Source organism: Mastigoproctus giganteus, chromosome 8, assembly GCF_048544385.1.
Source record: "Mastigoproctus giganteus isolate SK-2022 chromosome 8, ASM4854438v1, whole genome shotgun sequence".
Lineage (NCBI taxonomy): Eukaryota > Metazoa > Arthropoda > Arachnida > Uropygi > Thelyphonidae > Mastigoproctus > Mastigoproctus giganteus.
The window spans coordinates 152,017,522-152,039,789 of record NC_143582.1 but is presented as its reverse complement, the minus strand read 5'-3'; the positions used below and the strand labels follow the sequence as shown (position 1 = coordinate 152,039,789).

The window sequence follows — 22,268 nt, the reverse complement described above, 5'->3', positions numbered from 1 at the left end:
GAATGAGCAGGCGACTGCCAATACTCAATTTCTTCAATTCCCTGCGTATAGTACAAGTTGCAAATGGAAAGTTCTGGGCTTGGTTGAATTCAAATCTTATTTGTTGCACACTGGAGTCCTATTTTTCCGTGCAGTCCTCCTTAGAGTACGATAATTTCGCTCTTGAAGTATTGTTTTTCTGCCACATTTACGCTTCTGAGATGTGGAAGAACCCCTTGCTTTCCAGTCATTAGAAACGTTTGAGATGAATGCTTTTGAAAACCAGTTATGTTTTTCGTTTCTGGAATCGTGGCTCCTGCTAAGCGTGCACCCCCCGATAAGACCTTTTTGAAAATCTAATAGATCACGTGTTTTTCGCATTCTAGTTTCAGATTACTACAGTCGAACAGCTTATGCAGTCTTTATACGCAACACATCATCACCCTACGTCACAATTTTCCTTGCAACTACTTGAATTTACTCGCATTTCTTTTGTTTGTGACTCTTAATACTAAGGTTCGTTTTTTTTTTTTTTTTTTTTGGTCAGTGTGTGTATATAAGTTCTCACCAGAAATCTCTGTCATTTAACGATTTTGCTTAGTTGTTCTAAGGTTTGGAGGAGTTTGCTGAATATAAAAGAAGTTTACTAAGTGTTATGCTATCAGGCATGTTTGCACTACATTAAAATGAGTCAAAATTGGTTCACATCCATTTTTGTTTCCTATGCTAAGTTATCATAACTTCCTTTCCTTCTAAAAGTGAATCTAATCGAAGTCTAACATGGTAATTATTAGAGAAATTCCTATTAAAGAGGATAGTTCTGGATAGGTAGGAAGGCATGTGATGAATAGATATTTAAAAAAGCAAAATCAGTAACATTTTGTAACGCTAATACATATTTATATTAAATCAAAGAGAATGAAAACATACGTGGTATTATGACATAATGATTAAATTAAGATTAACACTTTTTATCACTTATTTTTAAAAGTTAAAATAAATAAAAGAATATAATTGTTAACGATTAAATTGAAATTTCTTTTAATTATTTTTATTTTTCTGAAAGAATTAATTTTCCAGACGTTGGTCTACAATTCTCTCCTTCCGATATTATTAATTAATTAATTTTTGAACAATTAAAAGCCGTAAGGCTAAAAATGAAACTTGTGACTAATTTTGATCTCTTAGTTTTATTGATTTTTAATTAATGTAAATTAATTTTTTATTACTTTGCTGATTATTTAAAAGTAAACAAATGCAATTAAATCGATTTTGAAAAGAAGGTTTTGGTTTTTTGTTTATATTTATGCACTGAGTGGTCACTTTATGAAGGTACTCGTTTTGTGAAATGGCGCGCTCTTCAGTAACACCATCACGTGTTCTTACCATGCGATGTAAAGCAGTATCCAGATACGTAGGAATTCTGCAAGTATGCCATTCGGTACTAGAATGGACAAGACGAAAGATTTGACTTTGAACGCGTCATTGTAATTGTTGCCAGGAGCACCGGAATGTATATCTAAGAAACTGCAACCCTGCTGCGGTTGTGAAGTATGATTTTGTCTTTGGTGTATCGAGATTGATCCAATAACCGGATAACGTCCAGTCAATGGCTATCCTGTAATCGGAAAAAAGTTCGTTGATGCGAGAAGCCAACGAAGGCTGACAAGACTTGTGTGGGGTTACAGAAAGGTTACACTCAGTCAAATAACATCCCAGTAACAACCCAAATAATAATAATAATAATGGTAACCAAAGAGGCATTTCAGGACGCAACTCGTCGTACCTTGTCAAGGATAGGGTATAACATTCGACAACTGAAGCAGGTTCCACTTCCATCAGCAAAAAAAAAATAAATAAAATAAAAAAAAACAGGCACAGTTACAGTATGCTGAGAAATGCCAACACTGGACAGTGGAGGAGTTGATAAATATTTGCCTGGTCTGACAAATCCTGGTTTCTGCCATTTCACGCTGACTGGAGGACAATTACGGAGGATGCGGAAAGGTCATGGAATGACCACCGCATATTCCCGGAGCAATATGGCCTTAGTTGCTAATGCTCCAAATAACAAACAAACAATCTAACTAAACAAAAAAAAAAAAAAAAATTCGAAATTTATTGTTTAGTGTTAGCGACATACTGCTTGACAGACCAATTCCAACAAAATAGAATTCGTGGACAGAATTTTGTTTTGTTTATGTTGATCTTTGGGAATCAGCTGTACAGCCTTTTGTATCTTCAAATTTGTTTTGAAATTATTAAATGACCTTGGAGCAGGGTCTGGTACTCTGTACCAAGAAAATGAACATTAAACATCACTTACTAGGAAGACTCTTTCCGCGTGATCTCGCGCTGTATCCTCGTCTACAGATGGTTCGATGTAGCGGCCCAGGAGACTGTACACTGATGAGATGATCTCGAACATTTCCTCCTTAGTGATCCGCCCATCTCCGTTGATGTCATAGAGGTTAAAGGTCCACTCCAACTTTTCAATCGTCGATCCACGAGAAAGTGTTGACAAGCCCGTTACGAACTCCTGCAAACCGAAATACATAGGTTAGCAGTGAATAAACGAGTTTACGGGGATTTAATATGTAAAGACACTTCAGGAGCAGAAACAGTAACTAGCAATGCCTTGAGGCGTTCATATAATGACTTCGGTTTTGTCTGTGCGCATCATGTTATGAATCTTATGAAGATATCGTGTTTCTTTCTTTTTTATTGAATAAAATTAACAAAACAGAACGTAGCTCAACAGGTTATCTCTTTCAGTTGATGGCTTAGACACAATCATAAGAAGTTCGTGTTAGAATATGAGTATTTGCTGGTTCGAACCTGCGTTGCAGATAATTTTCACTTTCATGGTGGCTTACAAAAGTCTCTATTAAACTCTTACAGAAAATAGACCACCAGATATTTCAACTGATAAGATAAGTGTTACTGACCGACAGCTTTCTTTCTTGTCAGTGGTTATATTGGAATCTTCAGGGTCTATGACAGAATATTTAGCTCAAACAAAGAGAAAAACGCTTTTCTAGTAACAGCACGAGTTCACTCAACTAAAGCTAATTAATAAAATACACTGTTACTCAAAAGCCAGAGAACAAATACGAAAACGTGAATACATTTTAAATACAAATAAAAAGTAAAACCTTTTTTTTTTCTTTTTGGAAACAAAAATATTCTCTCTGACCCTGCAGAGTCGCGAACAACATATTAATGTAACGTGCTGGTAATTAACATCGAGTAACTAGATAAAACTGACCTATTTTCGGAATCTTTATATTTCCTGTCCATCGTTTGCAGTATTGATTTCAAGATATTCATCACTGTGAAAATGTCAAAAACACACAGTTCAAGTGATTCACTGAGGTGAAGAGCATAAGGAGAATGGAAGCAGGACCATGTTAACCTGAACATGTAACATTGTAAACAAACTGTGGAACCAGTTCAGAAACATGAAAGTTGTCTCTGAACGACTTATTCGAGACTCTAGTGCTATTACTGTGGCCAACGTTTTGTTCAGTTTTAGGAGGGGGGGTCGGCTGACCCTAGTCATCTATTTATAGACTGATCACAGACAAAATCTACTTAAATGAGATAATGTCCTCAATTTTTCGCTCCAGAGGAGTTGGTCGCTGCTTTCCACCAGACCAAAGATAATAAGACTCCGGGAAGGGAGAGACCTTTTGGAGGCAGTTGTTTTGAAAAAACTCCATGATGCGTGCCTTGGATTTTGAACTATTTAACAACTGTCTTCAGGAGGGAGTTTTTCCTTCTGTATGTAAAAAGGTGATGTTAAGGCTTATCCTCGAGAATCCGGAGACGCCTGTGAATGAGCCCCAATCGTATCGACCAATTGCCCTCTTGCCTGTTTTGGGTAAGGTGTTGGAGAGGCTTGTCCTTGGGCACTTAATGTGTCATTATTGTGCTCATAACCTGTCCTCTCCTAGACAGTTTTAGTTTAAAAATGGCTCCTCAGTAGAGGACGCCATTAATGACTTAGTGACCATTGTAGAAAACGTCCTGGTCGATATATCCTGGGCTTGTTCAAGGACTTTTGAGGGACGTTTAATGCTCTGTGGTGGGACAGTGTCCTCCAGAAGGCCCTCTGCCCCGATATTCTCTACCATCTGGTGGTGACCAGGACAGCACACACCGAACAAACTAAGGCCTAGGAACGTGGCTGCCCTCAGGAGCCTGTCCTCGGACCTGTTCTCTGGATTATGGTACTCGACAAGTTCCTACTACAGCGGATGATGTGAGCATCAACACTTATGCGGACGATTTGTTGTTCCTTGTGGGGGCAACTTCCGCAGGAAACTTGAAGAAAAGATGGCTGCCTGGTTGACCATTTGTTATCTTGATCCCGTCTGTATAAGCTAGGCTAGAAGTCTCTGCACAGAAAAGGTATGGCTTTGTTGCTGAAGGATTTAGCTGGTTAAGCTGGAAGGGCTTAACTGAACGCGGTCACCTGTTTATCGCTGTTGGGGCCTCTCACTCAGTTAGTCTTGAACAGCTGATAGGTTTTTAGTCCATGCCAATTATTTGAAGGAGAAGATGAAGCAGCTGTAAGCCAAACTCTGCTGTAAGTTACCCTGTCGATTAGGGCATAAAGAGGGGGCCCCACCACCGCTGTGATATATTTGAGGAGGTGTGTGTGTGTGTGTGTGTGTGTGTGTGTGTGTGTGTGTGTGTGTGTGTGTGTGAAGGGGTGGCTCCTAGGCATAAGCCCATCTCCACCTAGTCACCTGTGATGTTGCAGAACCTCTGCGAAAATGGCCTAATAAAAGTATTAGTGTATGTGTGTTCGTAATGTGTATGGTGTGTTGTTCGGTCGTTAGTGTCAGGCCACTTGTCGGCGCCTCCGTAGCCAGGTGGGAAGGAGCAGCAGTGCGTAGCACACGCTTCTTGATTAGACCGGGGTTCGAGCCCGTCACCACCAAATACGGAGGATGCGGAAAGGTCAGGGAATGACCACCGCATATCCCGGAGCAATATGGCCTTAGTTGCTAATGCTCCTAAAAAAAAAAACCAAATAACAAATCAGGCCACTTCGCCACCAGGGAGCAGCCAACATCTGGGCAGCTGCTGCCTAGTGCCGGTCCCTAGGCACGAGGAGCCGGGTTTGGGTCTCTTATTCTCTGGTGCTGAAAGGCACAAATCCCGCACCCACCGGAGGTAGTGCAATACCGGTAGGTGCAAGGAGCTTGAGGAGGGATAGCCATTATAGCCACTCAGCCTTTATGTGTGTTGGCAGGGACGATTCCTGCTGACCTGCTGTGGTGAGGTCTTGCTTATAGAATGCCTTTAAGAAAGGGGTTCCTAGAGAAACCTTTGGCGTCCAGTAGTGCTCAGGTGGGCTGGCGGCTGATGGCTTGGTTTTGCCATCTGAATGGCAAATCCGTGGTGAATTAGACACCATTTGTACACATGACAAATGGTGTACTGGACAAATCATTAGAATTTGTCCAGTAATGTCATGGTAATGGACAAATTATGTGAAAGGAAGGCATTTATACACTTTCATACCCTCTGTTTGAGCTGCTAGCCAGAGGCTTCGGCCATGGTTGCAGTTTTGGCTGTCGGCTTGCTGCGTCCTGACTGGACACGGCTTGAGATTCAAACTGTTTCCGCTGGGCTTGGCCGATTCAGATCTATGCTCTTGTACAAAACCGGAGACATCATGCTGCGCTGTTACCAATATTTGGACTTGCATGCTCTTCTGGAGTGAGGGAAGATCGCACTGATTGAGGGCACCCTGACTGACTTATTTGCAACGGGAGAGTCCTCTGTGTTTTGCAGTTTTAATAAAGGAATCTTTTGAAGTTTTTTCAAAGTTTTGATAGTAGTGACCTATTTCCTCGTGGTGTAGACGGTAACTTGTGATGTTAGTGTGATTCTCCTCCTCACCACGAGGCCAAATGGTCAATAATTAATCTCTTAATTTCTTTGTTTATTTGAGTTAACCCGCGTGGGGTCGTTGTTTTGTTTTTAATTTTAATTAACCAACTAGTTGTTAAGTGAAGCTTATACACTGGTGTGCAAAACTTAAGGACCAACTCTAATTCTAAAGGTTACAACCACAAAATCTTTACTTAAGGTACTCTTTACTGATGAGAGTAGATTTAGTCTCAGCATCGATTCTGGACGTCAGCTAATCTGGCGAGTGGTTGGCACACGGTATCACCCCGCAAACATTACTGAAAGGGATCGATATGGCGGTTGAGGTGTTTTCGTCTGAGGAGGCGTTATCTTGGATGGACGTACACAACTCCAGATACTAGAAGACGGTACTGTAACCGGTCCACGCTACTGTACTGAGGTAATCCTTCTCCGTGTGCGTCTGTTCCGAGGTGCCATTGGCCCCGAGTTCGTGTTTATGGATGATAACGCCACACCCCATCGCACTGCAGCTGTTGATATGCTTTTGGAAAGTGAGGACATTGTTCGTATGGATTGGCCTGCCCTTTCCGCCGATCTAAATCCCATGGAACACATATGGGACGCTCTGCGGAGACGCCTAGCGGCACGTCCATATCCACTAGAAAATCTTCACCAGCTGAAGATGGCGCTGACAAAGGAATGGACGATGTTACTGCAAGAACTTATCAACAACATTGTTCTAAGTATGGACAGGCGGTGCAACGCCTGCAGCGACATTAGGGGTGGCCATATCTCCTACTGAGGACCACCTCTTCATTTTGTTCCATCTTTGGCAGTGATGAATCTGTATCATGACAGTCAGTGCTACGTTGCCATTTTTGAATAAAGTCCCTATGTACTGTTTTGTTTCCGTTATTGTGTCGGTGTTCTTTCCTTCATCATTGAAAAGCATACCAAAGGAACCTCACGAGGTTCCTTTGGTTTGCTTTTCCCATATCCAGGACACTCCTATGAGAAGCTACAGGTGAAAACCTCACTGGTCCTTAAATTTTGCACAAGTGTGTTACAGCCCGTGTGGCGACTTGATGGTATCTCGCTCAAATTACAAATGTGCGAGATGTTGGGAAATCACAGATGCCGCTAGACCCTAAATACTGTGTGCTGTATGTCAATTTTTACTGGTTGCTTTAACTCATAACTATAACTAGCGTACAAATTAGCGCAATTGCATAATTTCTGTACGTAGCCAACTACTTAAGTAGTTATAAATTGGCATCATTAAAGTATATCTCATATTATGAATACCTTCACAACGAGTTGCCATGATATTGCACTGCCTCGAATAAGTAACACTTCATCGTAGGAGAAGGCTATTGTTACTTATCTCAGCGGATATCATTCTCTATACTGCACCAGTAAAACCATTTCGGAGCTTATTGGCTCCTCATCAGTGGGTGGGCAGGTATCCCGGTGCCGTATGGGTGATGGTATCCGCTGAGAATAAGTAACAATAGTCTTCTCCTATGGTGAAGCATTACTTATTCGAGGATGTACAATATCATGGCAACTCGTCGTGAAGGTATTCACAATATGAGATATACTTAATGATGCCAATTTATAACTACTTAAGTAGTTGGCTATGTACCGAAATGATGCAATTGCACTAACTTATAAACTAGCTAACTCCCTACGTAACCTGAGACTTTAGCCCTAAACTATTTTGTAATGTCATAACTATGATTAGTAACTATTTCTCATAAATTTAATTCTCTCTTTTTGTTATTGAAAATACGAGGGTAATTTTTCTCTCTTGCAAAATGGCAGATTAGCAAGCATGCTACAAAATGCTAAGGCAATAGAAATCGCGGTAGAAAATATTGTTACAAGAAAAAAATAATAAATAAAAAATATTTAGAAAATAAACTTAAAAGCACCGCTATAAGAGAAAACTGTGGAACTTAAAAATATAAACTAACATTCAAGGACGATTATTTAAAATGAGTATGAAAATAAAATACAGTAAAATCTCACTAATTCGAACTACCTTTTTTTAAATGCCTACTTTATTTATTCAGAACAAAGTCCCCCCACCCAAAAAGTGAATTTAATGACACAATTCCTAATTTTTCGTTCAGGGTAATTCAGAATCATTTCAGACCGCTCAAATTCTGAGAAATATGTAATTTTGCAAAAGAAATCCTTAGTGCGCAGAAATCATGCTTGGTGCAGAACTGTTGATGAATGCACGAATTATGAAAAAAAACAGTTTCTAAATTTTAATTGCAAGTACACCATTAATTAAAATTTCGAAGTTGACACTGAATAAACATATTTAATAATTAAACGTGTTGAAATATGAAACATTATGTAAATATGGATTTAATGATAGACATGAACCAACGGAAACTAAAACCTCAGATCATACTATACTCTTATTTATTTTTAATTAATAGAAATCCTCTAAAAGAGATTCAAGTCAGTGGAGAAGATGCAAGAGGGAGATCATACACGTTCAACGGGGAGAAAGAAGACTATGTGAAAAAATTAGACGAGGTAAGATGTTCCCATTATTTTTTTAAATGGAGCGAAAAGCGCACAATATTCTTTTTATTTTTTTAGACGACCTCTTTGTTTTTCTGTTATGTCTTAAGTAGGGCGAGTCCTAAACGCTAGTTCAACTCCGACATAGTATACTGTGATGATGCAGAAATGGTATAGTGTTATGTTTGCTCATGTGTATCTTCTGGTGTTTCTTCTCAGTGTGCTACCAAGAAGACTGCTTCCCTGTACCCATTCACGCTACGAGGAGTTGGGTGCAGTTATGCACATACTGTCTTTAGTGAACTAAATCCTGCATCTATAGGGAGTAGTACAAGAACTAGTGTGCCAGTAATCCCACACCATTGAGCTCCCAAACAATGGTACCAGCAATAGATCCCACTCCTTCAGAAGAGTGAAGAAGCAGCAAAAGAAATCCCTATCCAAGATGGGACCAGCAAATAAACAAATAAAAATAAATAAATATGAAAAAAAAAAAGAAAACAGGTACAGGATCAAGAGAAATAGTAATATAGCTGTAGAAGATTTGAGAAACAATAATGATGGTAATTTAATACAGGAACAAGATCAGCGGTGATGGCACTGATGGCAGCAAGTCTTAGCTAGATTAGAAGCAGAATTGTCAGTCTCACTGGCAAGCGGGGACTTTCTTCCAATGAAAACAGCTCTAGCTACGGCTTGGGAAGCTAAACATTCTCTAGACAGGAAAACAATTGACCTTCATTTACAGGTGAATAATTAGGAATCAGAGAAGATAAAGATTGCCGAAGATCGATTACGAGAGAGAGAGAGAGAGAGAGAGAGAGAGAGAGAGAGAGAGAGAGAGAGAGAGAGAGAGCGAGCAGTTAAACATAAAGCCGATAGAATCCTGTGGTTCACTAGTAAGACAAGAAACTGTACTTGACAGTTTCAACTGACGCAACTTGGCATTCAAGATGAATCCTCTAAATTGTATGTGCAATATAGTCATCAGTTGTGCCGGCTAATATAAAATCTATACAGTGAGTAATTATGCCTGCTGGAGATGCTCAGTATTCTGAATGAATTGTACTTGTTCAATATATCACTGGATTATATAAACAATGGGCCTATCTCCAGAATAGCATTTTTAATTGGAAATGTTGAGCGTCACACTGACCTATTTCTGTCAAAGGATGTTTGTGTCGCAGTAGAGAAAGTTAGTTATACTGTACTTGTATATGTGTATTGGAAAATTGCTTATTCTCTACCAATTCTACTGCCCTTACCAATGATCCGATAAGTTATTAGCTTCTGAAATAAAATACGTTTACTGCTCTCCTTTTTCTTTATTTTTTAATCAATGTGTCAACATTAGTTAGGAAGGAAATAAGACAAACAGTAAGCATTATTTTATTTTTGCTAAGGTAAAAGAAGGCTTAAAATATTTATATTCACTGAAGACGCTTTAATACCATATCGATTTCAACATATTAGAACTTATTGAAGGAGGGGGGGGGATAGACGATTTCTTTATAAAATAAAACTGGGCCTCTGTCGAGTGGTAAGGTGCAAGTGTGCAAAATTCTGCATGTTAGGATTCTAAAATGCACTGCACCCCAAATACCTGATCCATTCTTAACATTGACAATCGTGTTTGACAGGTGTAAATAAATCCTGTTACTCCTCTGGTCCCGTATAGCCATCCAACAGTATTGCCGTCCCAAGTAAGTTTTTATTTAGTCACTTTCACTACACATTCGTCCAATTTCTTTGAAATCCCTAGTCTAAGTACTGCTTTACATCTTGTAAAATAATTATATGGAGCGAAATTATGAATTATTTATCTAAAATGAGTGATATTCAGTTGAAATTCCCGGGAATAACGATGTTCCTCAGATGTTCCAAATTACGTCAGCATTTCCAAACTATGGCGCGCAGAACCAAGGAAAGCATGAACCGTTAGATTGAAACAAAAGAATAAACAAAAAACGAATTTTTATTAATAAAGTTTTTACTACAAACTTTAAGTATAATACACTGGTGTGCAAAACTTAAGGACCAGTCAGATTTTCACCTTAGCTTCTTATAGGAGTGGCCTGGATATGTGAAAAGCATACCAAAGGAACCTCGTGAGGTACAGAAATGACGAAGGAAACAACATCGACACAACAACGGAAACAAAACGATACAGACGGACTTTATTCAAAAATGGCACCATAGTACTGGCTGCCATGTTACAGATGCATCACTGCCAAAGATGGAACAAAGGGAAGAAGTGGTCCTCAGAAGGAGATATGGCCACACCTAATGTCGATGCAGGCTTTGCACCGCCTGTCCATACATAGAACAATGTTGTTGATAAGTTCTTGCTGTAACATCGTCCATTCCTCTGTCAGCGCCATCTTCAGCTGGTGAACATTTTCTGGTGGGTGTGGACGTGCCGCTAGGCGTCTCCCTAGAGCGTTCCATATGTGTTCGATGGGATTTTGATCGTGGAACGGGCAGGCCAATCCATACTAACAATGTCCTCAATTTCCAAAAACATACCAACAGCTGCAGTGCGATGGGGTGTGACGTTAACATCCATAAACACGAACTCGGGGCCAATGGCACCTCGGAACAGACGCACACGGAGAAGGATTACCTCAGTTACAGTACCGCCTTCCAGTATCTGGAGCTGTGTCCGTCCATCCAAGATAACGCCTCCCCAGACGAGAACACCTCGACCGCCATATCGATCCCTTTCAGTGATGTTTGCGAGGTGATATCGTGTGCCAACCTCTCGCTAGATTAGCTGACGTCCGGAATCGCTGCTGAGACTGAATCTACTCTCATCAGTAAAGAGTACCTTACCCCATTGCGCTGCTGTCCAGTCCTTGTGTTCGATGTACCACTGTAAACGGTGTCTCCTATGGGCAGGTGTTAAAGGGACACAGCGTACTGGCCGTCGGACAAACAGTACACCTTTGTGGAGTCGCCTGGCCAAAGAAAACCGCGATATCCTGCGTCCTGTGCTCTTATGCTGCTGGTTTGCAATGGATCCCGCTGTCTGGTGTCGGTCCCTCTTGATCTGTAGGAGTATATAGCGGTCATCATTGGGCGTTGTTTTTCGTGGACGACCACCACTGGTCCTTCGAACAGCTGTACCTGTCGTTCTGCCTGAAGGCCGAGTACGCACGTGAGACGATGCTATGGACGATACCGAACTCTGCAGCCACACTCCTCGCACTTCGACCTTCCTCAATCTTCCCAATTATTCGACATCGGGTAAAGCCATCCAGATGTTGTCTTCTGGCCATTTCGTTGTCTGTAGCATTGTATGAAACCAATCGAACGTCTGTAACAATCGTGCTCACCATTCGGTAATTTGCAAATAACTGCTGGACTGCTGCTTTAATCTGTTTATGTGAGCCCTCTCATCACGATTCAGATTTTTGCATGTGCACCAGCTTTCTATAGTGTTGGTCCTTACGTTTTGCACACCAGTGTACTAGCAGTGATACTATTGTTTTTTTAAATTCAAAACAACACGTAGACAAATATGAAAATAGCTTATAATTGGATCTGAAATAATTTCATAAAATTAACTTTAATTTAATTTTATGAAATTATTTCCATACTTCTATAAAATTTACACGTGGTGGAAAAAGTCAGTGCACATTCAATTTAGAGACACACACAGGGATTCGGAAACGCTACCTTTAATGCTTTTATATAAAAACGTGAGAAGAATGAGTAAGATCAATATAATCCGCATTACCAAATCAGTTTCTGGCTATAAAACTATAATAAATGAATAACAGTCCCGGTGCGGTTGGTTTTTCACTGTTTAAAAAAGCACCAGCCAGATCCAGGAATGTCGCTGGTTTGTGCTCATCCATAAAACAAAAATAGACAGAAATAATGCACATAAGGAAAGTAGGAATATGTTTGAAGAATTCCGCTAATATGAATTGAAGTGTAATTTTTCTGAAGAATGAACTTAATCTTCTACATCGAGGCCTTGCGGTACTTAGACCAGAGGAGGCGCTGTTTTGTTTTTAACATTTTGGTTATTTAAGCACTCTACAGATTGATGTTTGTGCCTTTACCTTATTATTTTTTACCCCGGGGTTTATTGTATAGGAGTACAGGAATTTTTATTAGATTTTTAATTTGATTTTTAAAAAAAGCCGTTCACGATGATGACGTGTAAGAGTGGAAGTGGTTGTTAGTAATAAATGATATTGAGGCCAAATTAAAAAGCGACCAAGAAACAAGATTAGCAATAGATTTAGAAGGTGAGTGATGCATTCGTTAATGTATTCTCTTGAGTCAAATTTGTAAAGCAAAAAAATTTATATCGGCGATTTATCTTTGATATTTCCAGAGGGAGATGGAATTTTATGCATTCTGCATTCTCCAGTGGTTAGGCTGTACCAAACTCAATATTCTAAAATGAATACAGTAGTTGTTTCTATTGAGGTTGCTATAGCTGTATGTGATATTGGTGGTTATGGCTAAAAAATTACATGGAAATTGATATCTTAATTTACAACACTTTGAATGAGGAGGGTTCCATCCTTTCATGAAAAAAGGAAAAGTCCTTTGATACGATTTCAATGCTGTATTTCTTCGCGACCGTTGAAGTTATTAAAATATTTAGAAAAACATGCACTCGAACTAATCACATTGCTCTTATGTTAAACAGCTCAGCTGATATCGTTTCAGAAGAAAGTAGTTAGTACCATTATGCAAATCATTAAATAAACGTAAAATGAGAAAACAAATCAAGAGATTTAATGATACCCGTTTAAAATTAACATCATTATTCTTCTCTTTCTTGGTGATTCCCTTCTACTTCTGACTCTCTCTCTCTCTCAGGGTAAATAAAAAATTTTTTTTGGCTGGTGCAGAAAAAGCCTCAGGTTTCCTTGCACCACATGGCTAATATTAATAACAACAATAATAATTCCTTTAAGGAAACGATGCTCGGTTCTTTCAATTCGTGGAGCTCAGCTGAGAAAATCAATTGGTTTCGTGGTTATAACGATATGATGTCATTTATCAACATGACACCGCAAATCTTGAAAGAATAAACCTCACAGTCGAATGTAGTATAGTTTAATTGTTTCTAACACAGCAAGAGTTTAAATGATATTTCATTAATTGAAGAGTAAGTTGAAAAAATAGGGTTAAGTTGTTAATGATTAGCAGGTTCTAAAATTCATTTACATCATAGTATTTAGCGACACAAGTCAAAATGAGAACTGACACTCCGTGTAGTGGTTTGGAGTGGCCCAGGTTCGAATGGTGTCTTAGACTGGAGGATTTTCTAACAATCTCTTTAATCGGAGCTGTAGTTTACGATCTCAGGGAGGGAGGGAGGGAGGGAGGATTCTTCTTCGTGGGTTATTTTGAGGTTTTTCAACACGCACACCATGCAAATCGGTTCCTGAACCCACTTGTACAAACGTGATGCATAACAAAACCGTATGAACTCCACTTCCTTTTATACTCAACAATTTTTTTTTATTTTTTTTGCATTCCACATATATTATCGTACTATTATGATGTTCATTATTATTGATTACTTCATGTCAGAAGTTTAAATTATGATGATGAAGGAAGAAACTTCTCTGTACACCTAACAGAGAAGTGTCTGTTATTTATTTTAATGTATTCGTATCATAATGCACAGGATGAAAACACTGAAATATTATATATTAAGCAAAAACTGGAGTCTCATCTTTATCTGACATTTTATTGTAAGGAACGGAAATATAATTAATAATATTATTTAAGTTTTTAGGAATAAACAATTGAGGAATGTACCCATTGACGTATGGTCTCTTTTGACTATTTAAGTTCAATTTAATGCTTAATTTACTCTAACCTCATAGAATATACATTATATATGATAAGTTGATGAACTTCGATTCCAAGATACAATTATTTGTGTATACTCTTGGGAAAACAAAGAGATATAAATTGATTTAGAACTATGGAAAATACCAAGTATGTGAGATGTTTTAAAACATTTTTTTAATTCAAAGCATTAAAACTGATAATATTAACAGACAGTCACTCGTAATATATTTTTATAATTAAGATAATTTAGGATGAATATACTGTACATTATGAATAACCCCCCCTTTTTTTTTTTTGAATCAGTTATAAGTTTAGTAAATTAAGCTTAAGTAGAGTTATCAAATATGTTCTAAAATTAATTTAGGAAAAAAGCTTATGTTTTTATACTATTTATAACAGAAATGTACGAAAGATGATTTCAAAAATTTTTTTTGCGGAATTAAATAGTGCATAAAATTAGGAACTGAAGTATTAACCTGAAAGTTTATTGTACCATTATGCTCCTTGTCAAAGGTCTTGAATACGTAATGAGCGTAATGGCTTGCATCTAGAACAGAAAGAAAGAAAGAAAAAGTTAATACCCATATATTAATCCTAAAGGAGTTATAAAAACTATAATATTTAGCATAAACTGTAGCGCTGTTAGTTGGACCAAAAGCTTTCGCTTCATTCAATTTTGTTTTAAAGAAGTCTATGTTATTCTGAATAAGCTCAAGAAAAGTAATAATAGGTTTGCTGGGAGATAATAGAAGAAAATCTTTATTGTACAGTAAAGATACAATACAATAATGTGCCCGCCACAGCCAGGAGGCCAGGGGCTTGACAATGATATGGGGTAATATAAAAATATGTACAGTATAAAAATTTGTACAGTATAAAAGATTACATAACAATTAAAAACGTAGCATTAGCCATTCAATAGATATGAGTATGTACATAGTTGTGAGGCAGACAGTACACCAAGGTATGTACACGTTCATATGTACAATGCACATATTTAAGCATATTCACACAAGTCAGAATATTTCACAGTGCCAAATTGATGTTCGATATTGCATTTTCTTGCGAAACAGTTCGTCGATTTGCCTGCGACATGCCGTTCTGCGCCTCATAGCAGATAGCAGGTGGAGATATCAGTATGAGTCGACATCAGGGGCCAAACAAAAGGGGAACAAGTTCGGCCAACGAGCGCCTGTAATTGCGATCCGAAGCGAATTTTTGGAGGTCAACTCCGATCATTAGCAGGGCTTGTACTGTAGGAAGTACTTGTCCAGGTAGGAATCTGTCACTGATCTTCAGCCTGTTCCGTTGTAGCTGAAGAAGAGGGGTGGCTCGTAAGGAAGGAAGTGGAACATGCCACTGACATATATCCCAGAAGTCAGGGAGTTGATTTTGCCAACCGGAATTTTGACTGTGGTCGCAGTTCTCCTCATGCTGATTATTTGAGGCAGCCGCGGGATTTGGAGTTGGTCGGCCATGCTGGTGGTCCTCTGCTGGGGGGGAGTCGATGTTTGTGGGTTGCCCACTTCAATATCCAGTATTCACTGGCGAGGATGGGCTTCATGAGAGAAGGTACTGCGGATGCCCGTATTTCAGAGGCATACAGAAAGGTAGGATATACAACGGTTTCCAGATATCTGATTGTGGTTCTTGCGTCTGTGTTATGAAGAAGATGTTGACGGGCAATCCAGCGCATTCGGCTGATCTTGCGTAGAACACATTCGATGTGACAGTTGAACCTAAGGTTTGGGTCGAAGGTTACACCGAGATCTTTGTGTTTAGTTACACTAAACACTAGTTACACTAATGATTTTACCATCAGATTTATCTGTCTAGAATGCATTTATTATTATACTATATTATATCTTTAGCGCCCTCTTTAAACGTTAATTTAATTTTTTTTAAAAAACTAAAACCATAGTGCAAACCCATAATGTTTTAATAGAATTTGTACTGCTTTATATTGAAGCACTGAGTGGACAGTTCATTAGGAAGAATTCCATTACTGGGTAAGGTTATTATTATTTGCTTTTGAACAACAAAAAAAAGCAAATAAAGCTGATGAGGCGTCAATGTATTATGTCTGTAAATTGACATATTCTATAGCCTGTTTGCCTGTTTTGCTGGATCAAAAACTTGAGTTTCCTGAAAGGAAAACCGTATGATATTATTATTAAATCGTTTAGCAATGGCTTATGGTTGCAGTACTCACCTCAAAATCCGCATTAAAAAAGTGAACTCATAGAAGGTGAAAAGAGTTGAAAATAAACTATTTAAAAACATGCCCTAAGGAAGAATGAAGTGCACAACTTTTTCCCAAGTTGTTATCTATAAAGGAAGAATCGGAATTGAGTACCAAGAATTAAGCGTATTAACGATGTTAAAAGTCTTACGTCGGGATTCTTGGTTTTTAATTTGCTTAATTCTTAATACGCAATTCCGATTCTTCCTTTATAGACAACAACCTGGGAAAAGTTGTGCACTTCTTTCTTCCTTAGGGCATGTTTTTAAATAGTTTAATTTCAACTCTTTTTCACCTTCTATGAGTTCACTTTTTCAATACGGATTTTGAGGTGCGTACTGCAACCATAAGCCATTGCTAAACGATTTAATGAGAAACTAACAGTACTTCAAGCTCTAGCTGATTAACATAATTGTCAGAAACCGTACGATGTTCATTCGATACCGTCTAACTTTGCCTCAATGTATAAAAAGCCCATAAGAAGGCCTTACTTCTTGATCCAAGGACTTTTCGACACGATATTGAAAGACAGCAATCGGAAACACAGCGCTACCGCAAAGTAATTTATCACCGCTTTGGTTGTATGTATTGGTTGACATTGGACTTCATTATGCACTACTAGAGAGAATGAAGGAACTTTGCACATAACGCCCTTCACGACGAGGTTCTAGAAGAAGGGCTCTTCTGTGACAGCCATTTAGTGAGTCGTTTGTTCATTTGCAATGAAAATAGACAAGTGACATTACATAACCGATTTGGAAAGTAGAATGATAGCAGTGGATACTGGTGGATATCAGTAGCTCCTCAATACCGGCAAAGCTCCTCAGGTATTGAGGAGCTTTGTATCGTGCATGAGGTTTTTTTGCCCTACAGAAGCAAAAGATCTTGCTGCACCACTACTATTTGCATGTGAAGATCTTTAACTCACTGATTGCGGTTGGTTAAATGTCAGAAGAACGGGACACTGGTAAATAATCGTCTGGAATCCAAATTTGGGTCCTAGCTACATCATGCAGATGGGAAAAAAGTCATGGATCTTCCATGCTTGACCAATGGAAAAGTATTATGGCGTGAAGCATGCTTTACTGGAAACATTTGGACACGCCGGAACACGTGAGCCAATATCTGGATGGTATACTCTGCTTATAGAAATACCAACCAGACCAGTGTTCCGCAACCTTTTTCTCTTCGCGGCACATCTTAAGTTATCCATGATACAACACGGTACATCAAAACGTTAATCCTCCAAAAAGCATAGTTTATGGCAATGTTAATATAGATATGCTATAAGTCACAATAGAATCAATTAGTATTGTTCCAAAAATCCAACAGAAATTGGCTCATGCATATATTAACATTTTATGAATCCTAAATCACTATACAGAAGCAAAGCAATGACAAAAAAAATCTATTAGTATTAAACCAAATAACCACGCAAAGCTTCAATGTGAGACTTGTGCCTGCTTTGCTGAACACAGACGGCTAATGCGTGGCGGAATCGTTGACAATGCAAACCTAATTTCTTCATCAGTGGATCTGAATTTCTCCCTCTTCGATGTTTTAATTTCAGTCAAGGTCGAAAAGCTCAGTTTACACAAATATGTAATCGAAAATGGCAATAACACATTAATTGCCACCTTGGAGCTAGCCGAGTATTCTTTCCTTATTGACAACCAAAATGTGTCCACTGTGCTTCACCAAGTTTTAATCGCAATTTTCTGTCCGCCTTCAGATTTGTTAGTTCCTCTCGTACATTCATCGGAAGAGATTTTGCATCCGCAACAAATGGATCACGAACCCAGTCGAAACAGAGGAATGGGTACATCTAGTAGTAGTTGAAGCAGCACGGACAAATATCAAAACAAGCCAATAAAATAATAAAAGACGGGGGATGTTTTGCTAATCCTTACACTTTTAAGGAACAGCACGTATGTATCTAACGTTAAGAAGGGGAATCTTATTTCAGTCAGCGCAGCAACAAAACGAGAAATATTGGAACGGCAAACATACAAATAACTTTAGAAAGCAAGTATTGGATACTCACGCGAAAAATAATTTACTGTCCCACACGTACAATATTGTGTTTCAGTAAAAATGGCGTCTAGTGAAATATAACAATGAGTAACATTACAAACATATATTAAAACTATAATTGGGAGTAAATAATGTACCGTTAATTTCTTGCAATAAGTAAAAGTTCTTAGTTGTCCATTTAATCACCGTCCTCCACACATCGGGTAAGAAAAGGTTGGGTTCGAATCCCGTCAATGACGCGAGAAGCTTTTATGGTTTTTTTTTTTTTTATTGTTTAACTCCGTGTCTGATTTAGTTGGTCTTTAGGCGTGGACAGCAAACTTTTTTTACCCCGGAAATTCGGGGTAAAAAAAGGCAAATCGACTAGAGAACATACACACAATTAACGGGAATAATACACATAGGAAAATGAATTAGTTTTCTGGTGGCCTTAATATGACACTTTACTGTTTTCTCGTGTCACCTGTACGCAAGATCACCATTATTTTGCTCCATCTGGTCCGCGCATATGGATTCTTCTAATGACGTTATTTGATGTATTCTGGAAATTGTGATGTCGTCTCAAAAGGAGATGAATGTGTTTTTATTCCGCCTCCATTTCCATTGAAGGTGGAAGGGGTTAGTATGTACGAGTTCAACTGAAACGAACTTTTTTACGCTAAGAAACACGAGCATTATCTTCTCTTTTTCAAAAATAAACGTATAATTAGTGAGAATTATCTTCTAAATTTAAATTGTGTTTATGCTAGCACGTTTAAAAGTACTCGGAATGACTTTTTTTAATGAATACGAGTATCTTTTAAAAATTTTCCTCAGGCAATCCCCTTGGATAGCAAAACATTTTTTCAAGTAATTTTAAAGTTGTTGGAAGCGCTTCAGAAAGCCACTTTTTGTTATTCTTTAATGCTTTTATCGCAGTAACTTGTATTTAATTAGTATTGTTGAAACAAGCTTTCAGCAATTGTTTTAGTCTAGGAAAAGGAAAAAATCCTCACAGTGCACGATTGAGATTCTGTTCTAACGCTGTTGTTACACTAAAACTGCATCTGTGTGCAGGTACATTGTTATGCAGAAAAATTCAGCACTCTTGAGCCATTCTCAACTTTTTCTTCTGATAAAATGTCTTTGGGTCAAAAAAATATAAAGTGACTTCACTTCTCTTCTGTCAGCTCCAAAATTCATAGCATTTGCCTTTCACCCCTATGGCCGATGATTGGTCTGTGGATCGTACAAAGAAACTACTAAGCATCATCACAAATTTCTATGAAAACTCATCTGTTTCGTCGAAACAGTAAATTAGGTCACCTGATAAAAATCATCAGAGTTTCTGTTGTATCTCGCGTTGACGAACCCGCTTGTCAGTTGAGGAGGGACAATTCCACGGATCACCACAGACGGTCACTGACATCGATATTTTTCCGTCACCACGCGACCCGACTATAATGAGAAGGTCTTGTGCGCTTGAACGTTTTGGCATAAGCATTTAACTACGACTGCCAACGATAGTACTGAAAATTGTGATTCTATAAACATGCTACAATTCTACATTATGTCGCTACCAAAGGGCATGGGTCCATATCCATACAATTGCAAACCTAGAGAAGATATTCTTGTGCCCTTCTTTCCAAAAAGCGGATAATTTCTTTGTGGTTGTAGTCGGGTTTCAGGAGCATCAACGACTAAGGCCATATTGTCAATATGGCCTTAGTCATCATCAATATCATTTATCAATGATATTGATGAAGGTATATCAGGCTTAATGTCGAAGTTTGCAGATGACACGAAGGTTGGCAGGGTTGTTAATGACAGTAATGGCAGTGTGCTACTGCAACAGGATCTAGATAATTTGGGCAGATGGGCTAAGAAGTGGCAACTGAAGTTTAACCTTGACAAATGCAAAGTACTGCATATGGGTAGAAGTAACCCCAGAGAAACGTACCAACTGTGTGGTACTACACTTAAGGTGGTAGAAAATGAAAAAGACCTGGGAGTAATTGTGCAGTCAGATATGAAGTTTTCTGAGCAATGTAGACAGGCTGCTAGGGCAGGTCATGGGGTTTTGTCAATGATATATAGGAATTTTGCTAGCAGGGAAAAGGAGGTGATTGTCCCTCTGTATAAGGCAATGGTCAGGCCACGCCTTGAGTACTGCTTACAGGTCTGGAGGCCTCATTTTAGGAAGGATGTAGATTTGCTTGAGCGTGTACAGAGAAGAGCAACACGATTGGTGAGGGGAATGAAGGGATCCTCTTACCAAGAGAGGCTTAAGTTCTGCAAATTGCAGTGGCTGGAGACTAGGCACCTGCGCGGTGATCTGATTGAGGTCTATAAGGCCTTGAATGGGTTGAGCACGCTGAATTCTGATGGGATCCTCCCACTTGTTCAGAATACGAACCTACGGGGACATAAGTTCAAATTAAGAAAGGATAGATGTAGAATAGATGTGCGGAAATTTGCCTTTAGCCAGCGGGTGGTTAATTGCTGGAACAAACTTCCATCTGTCGTTGTGGAAGTTGATAGGTTAAATAAATTTAAGGAGGAACTGGACAGGCAATTGGAGGGTATGGTGTGATTTTTTTTTTTTTTTTTTTGGCTGATGCTGCATAAGCTCCTACACTTGCTTTCTTGCATCAAGTGCCACTACTACTACTACTACTACTACTACTATTGCTCCGAGTATACTGTCTGTAAATTGTGTGTTTTCATTGGTCGACTTCTGTTTTGCTGGACGAAAAAACCTCGCCTAAACCCGACTAACTCAGCCATGTTGTGAAAAAGGCCCATAAAAATTCCTCACATCATCGAAGGGACAACTCAGATGTTTTCCACCCGGGGTGGGGAGGATGGCGATTCTACTAATTGTGCTACCCACAAGGGCAAAATAATTTATTTGTACTCTTATTTATGTACAGTATCAATTATAAAAGCTCCATGAATGCGATTTAGAACCAAAGAAAGGGTTATTCGCCTCTACACCAAGCCAAAATTGTCGCTTATTTGGCTAAATCGGTTTTATGCAGCTGGTGAGGATATCTCCTTTCTCTTGTGAATTTGTCTTCAGAAAAACAGTCTTCAGAAAAACACGAACACTTTCTTACTTCAGAAAAATTCGTGATCTCTGGCGAATTCTAATATAAAAATGATTTTTTTTAGTTAGGCTATTTATTACAACTTTAACGTGGTGAAATAATCGTTTGTTTTCTGCTGTTGTAATCTTTAACACCCGTTCCCTTTTTTATTAGCAGTACGATAAGTGTCCAAAGTCCTTTTTCCTTTTAATTGTCTTGTTGGTCTGCAGAGAGCGTGTCGTATGTTTCCAGCTGATCTATTTGATGTCACTAACAAGCGATGGGAGTTCGCGGTCCGTTCTGTGATGTGAACTTCAGATAAATGCTTAATGGTTAGTAGGAGTAATACGACCATTACGTTTAATAGTGATGGGCAATTTAAGAGATATTACCTCGTGATTATAAACATCTGTTTAGACTAAATTGCACTTAAAACCTTTGTTTAATGGACTTAAAATACTTCTATTGACAGTTGCTTTCAGTTCACCCTTCGGTCGTCAGTCTTGATGAGTGTAGCGAATATTCAGTTTCAGCGGTGGTTTAATTATCTAACATTTTGAGTACATCGCCAAAAATTAACTTTATATCCATTAGATTATTAGTATGTCGATAATTTAAGCTAATAGTGAGAGATCTTTTCAGTGAAAAGCGGTAACTTTCTCTCTTCTCACTATTTAAAAATACTG

At 38.6% G+C, this 22,268-nt stretch overlaps 1 protein-coding gene across 1 annotated transcript in view; it reads right to left on the bottom strand.

Moving 5' to 3' along the window:
• The window catches only part of LOC150081923 (A-type potassium channel modulatory protein KCNIP1-like), a 137,816-nt gene that overhangs the window by 5,318 nt on the left and 110,230 nt on the right, over positions 1–22,268 (bottom strand). Inside the window, exons 4-5 of the mRNA XM_090379826.1 lie at positions 14,715–14,785; positions 2,306–2,518 (exon numbers count right to left, since the gene is read on the bottom strand). Coding sequence (XP_090235952.1) covers positions 2,306–2,518; positions 14,715–14,785 — 284 coding nt within the window. The remainder of the gene's footprint in view (positions 1–2,305; positions 2,519–14,714; positions 14,786–22,268) is intronic.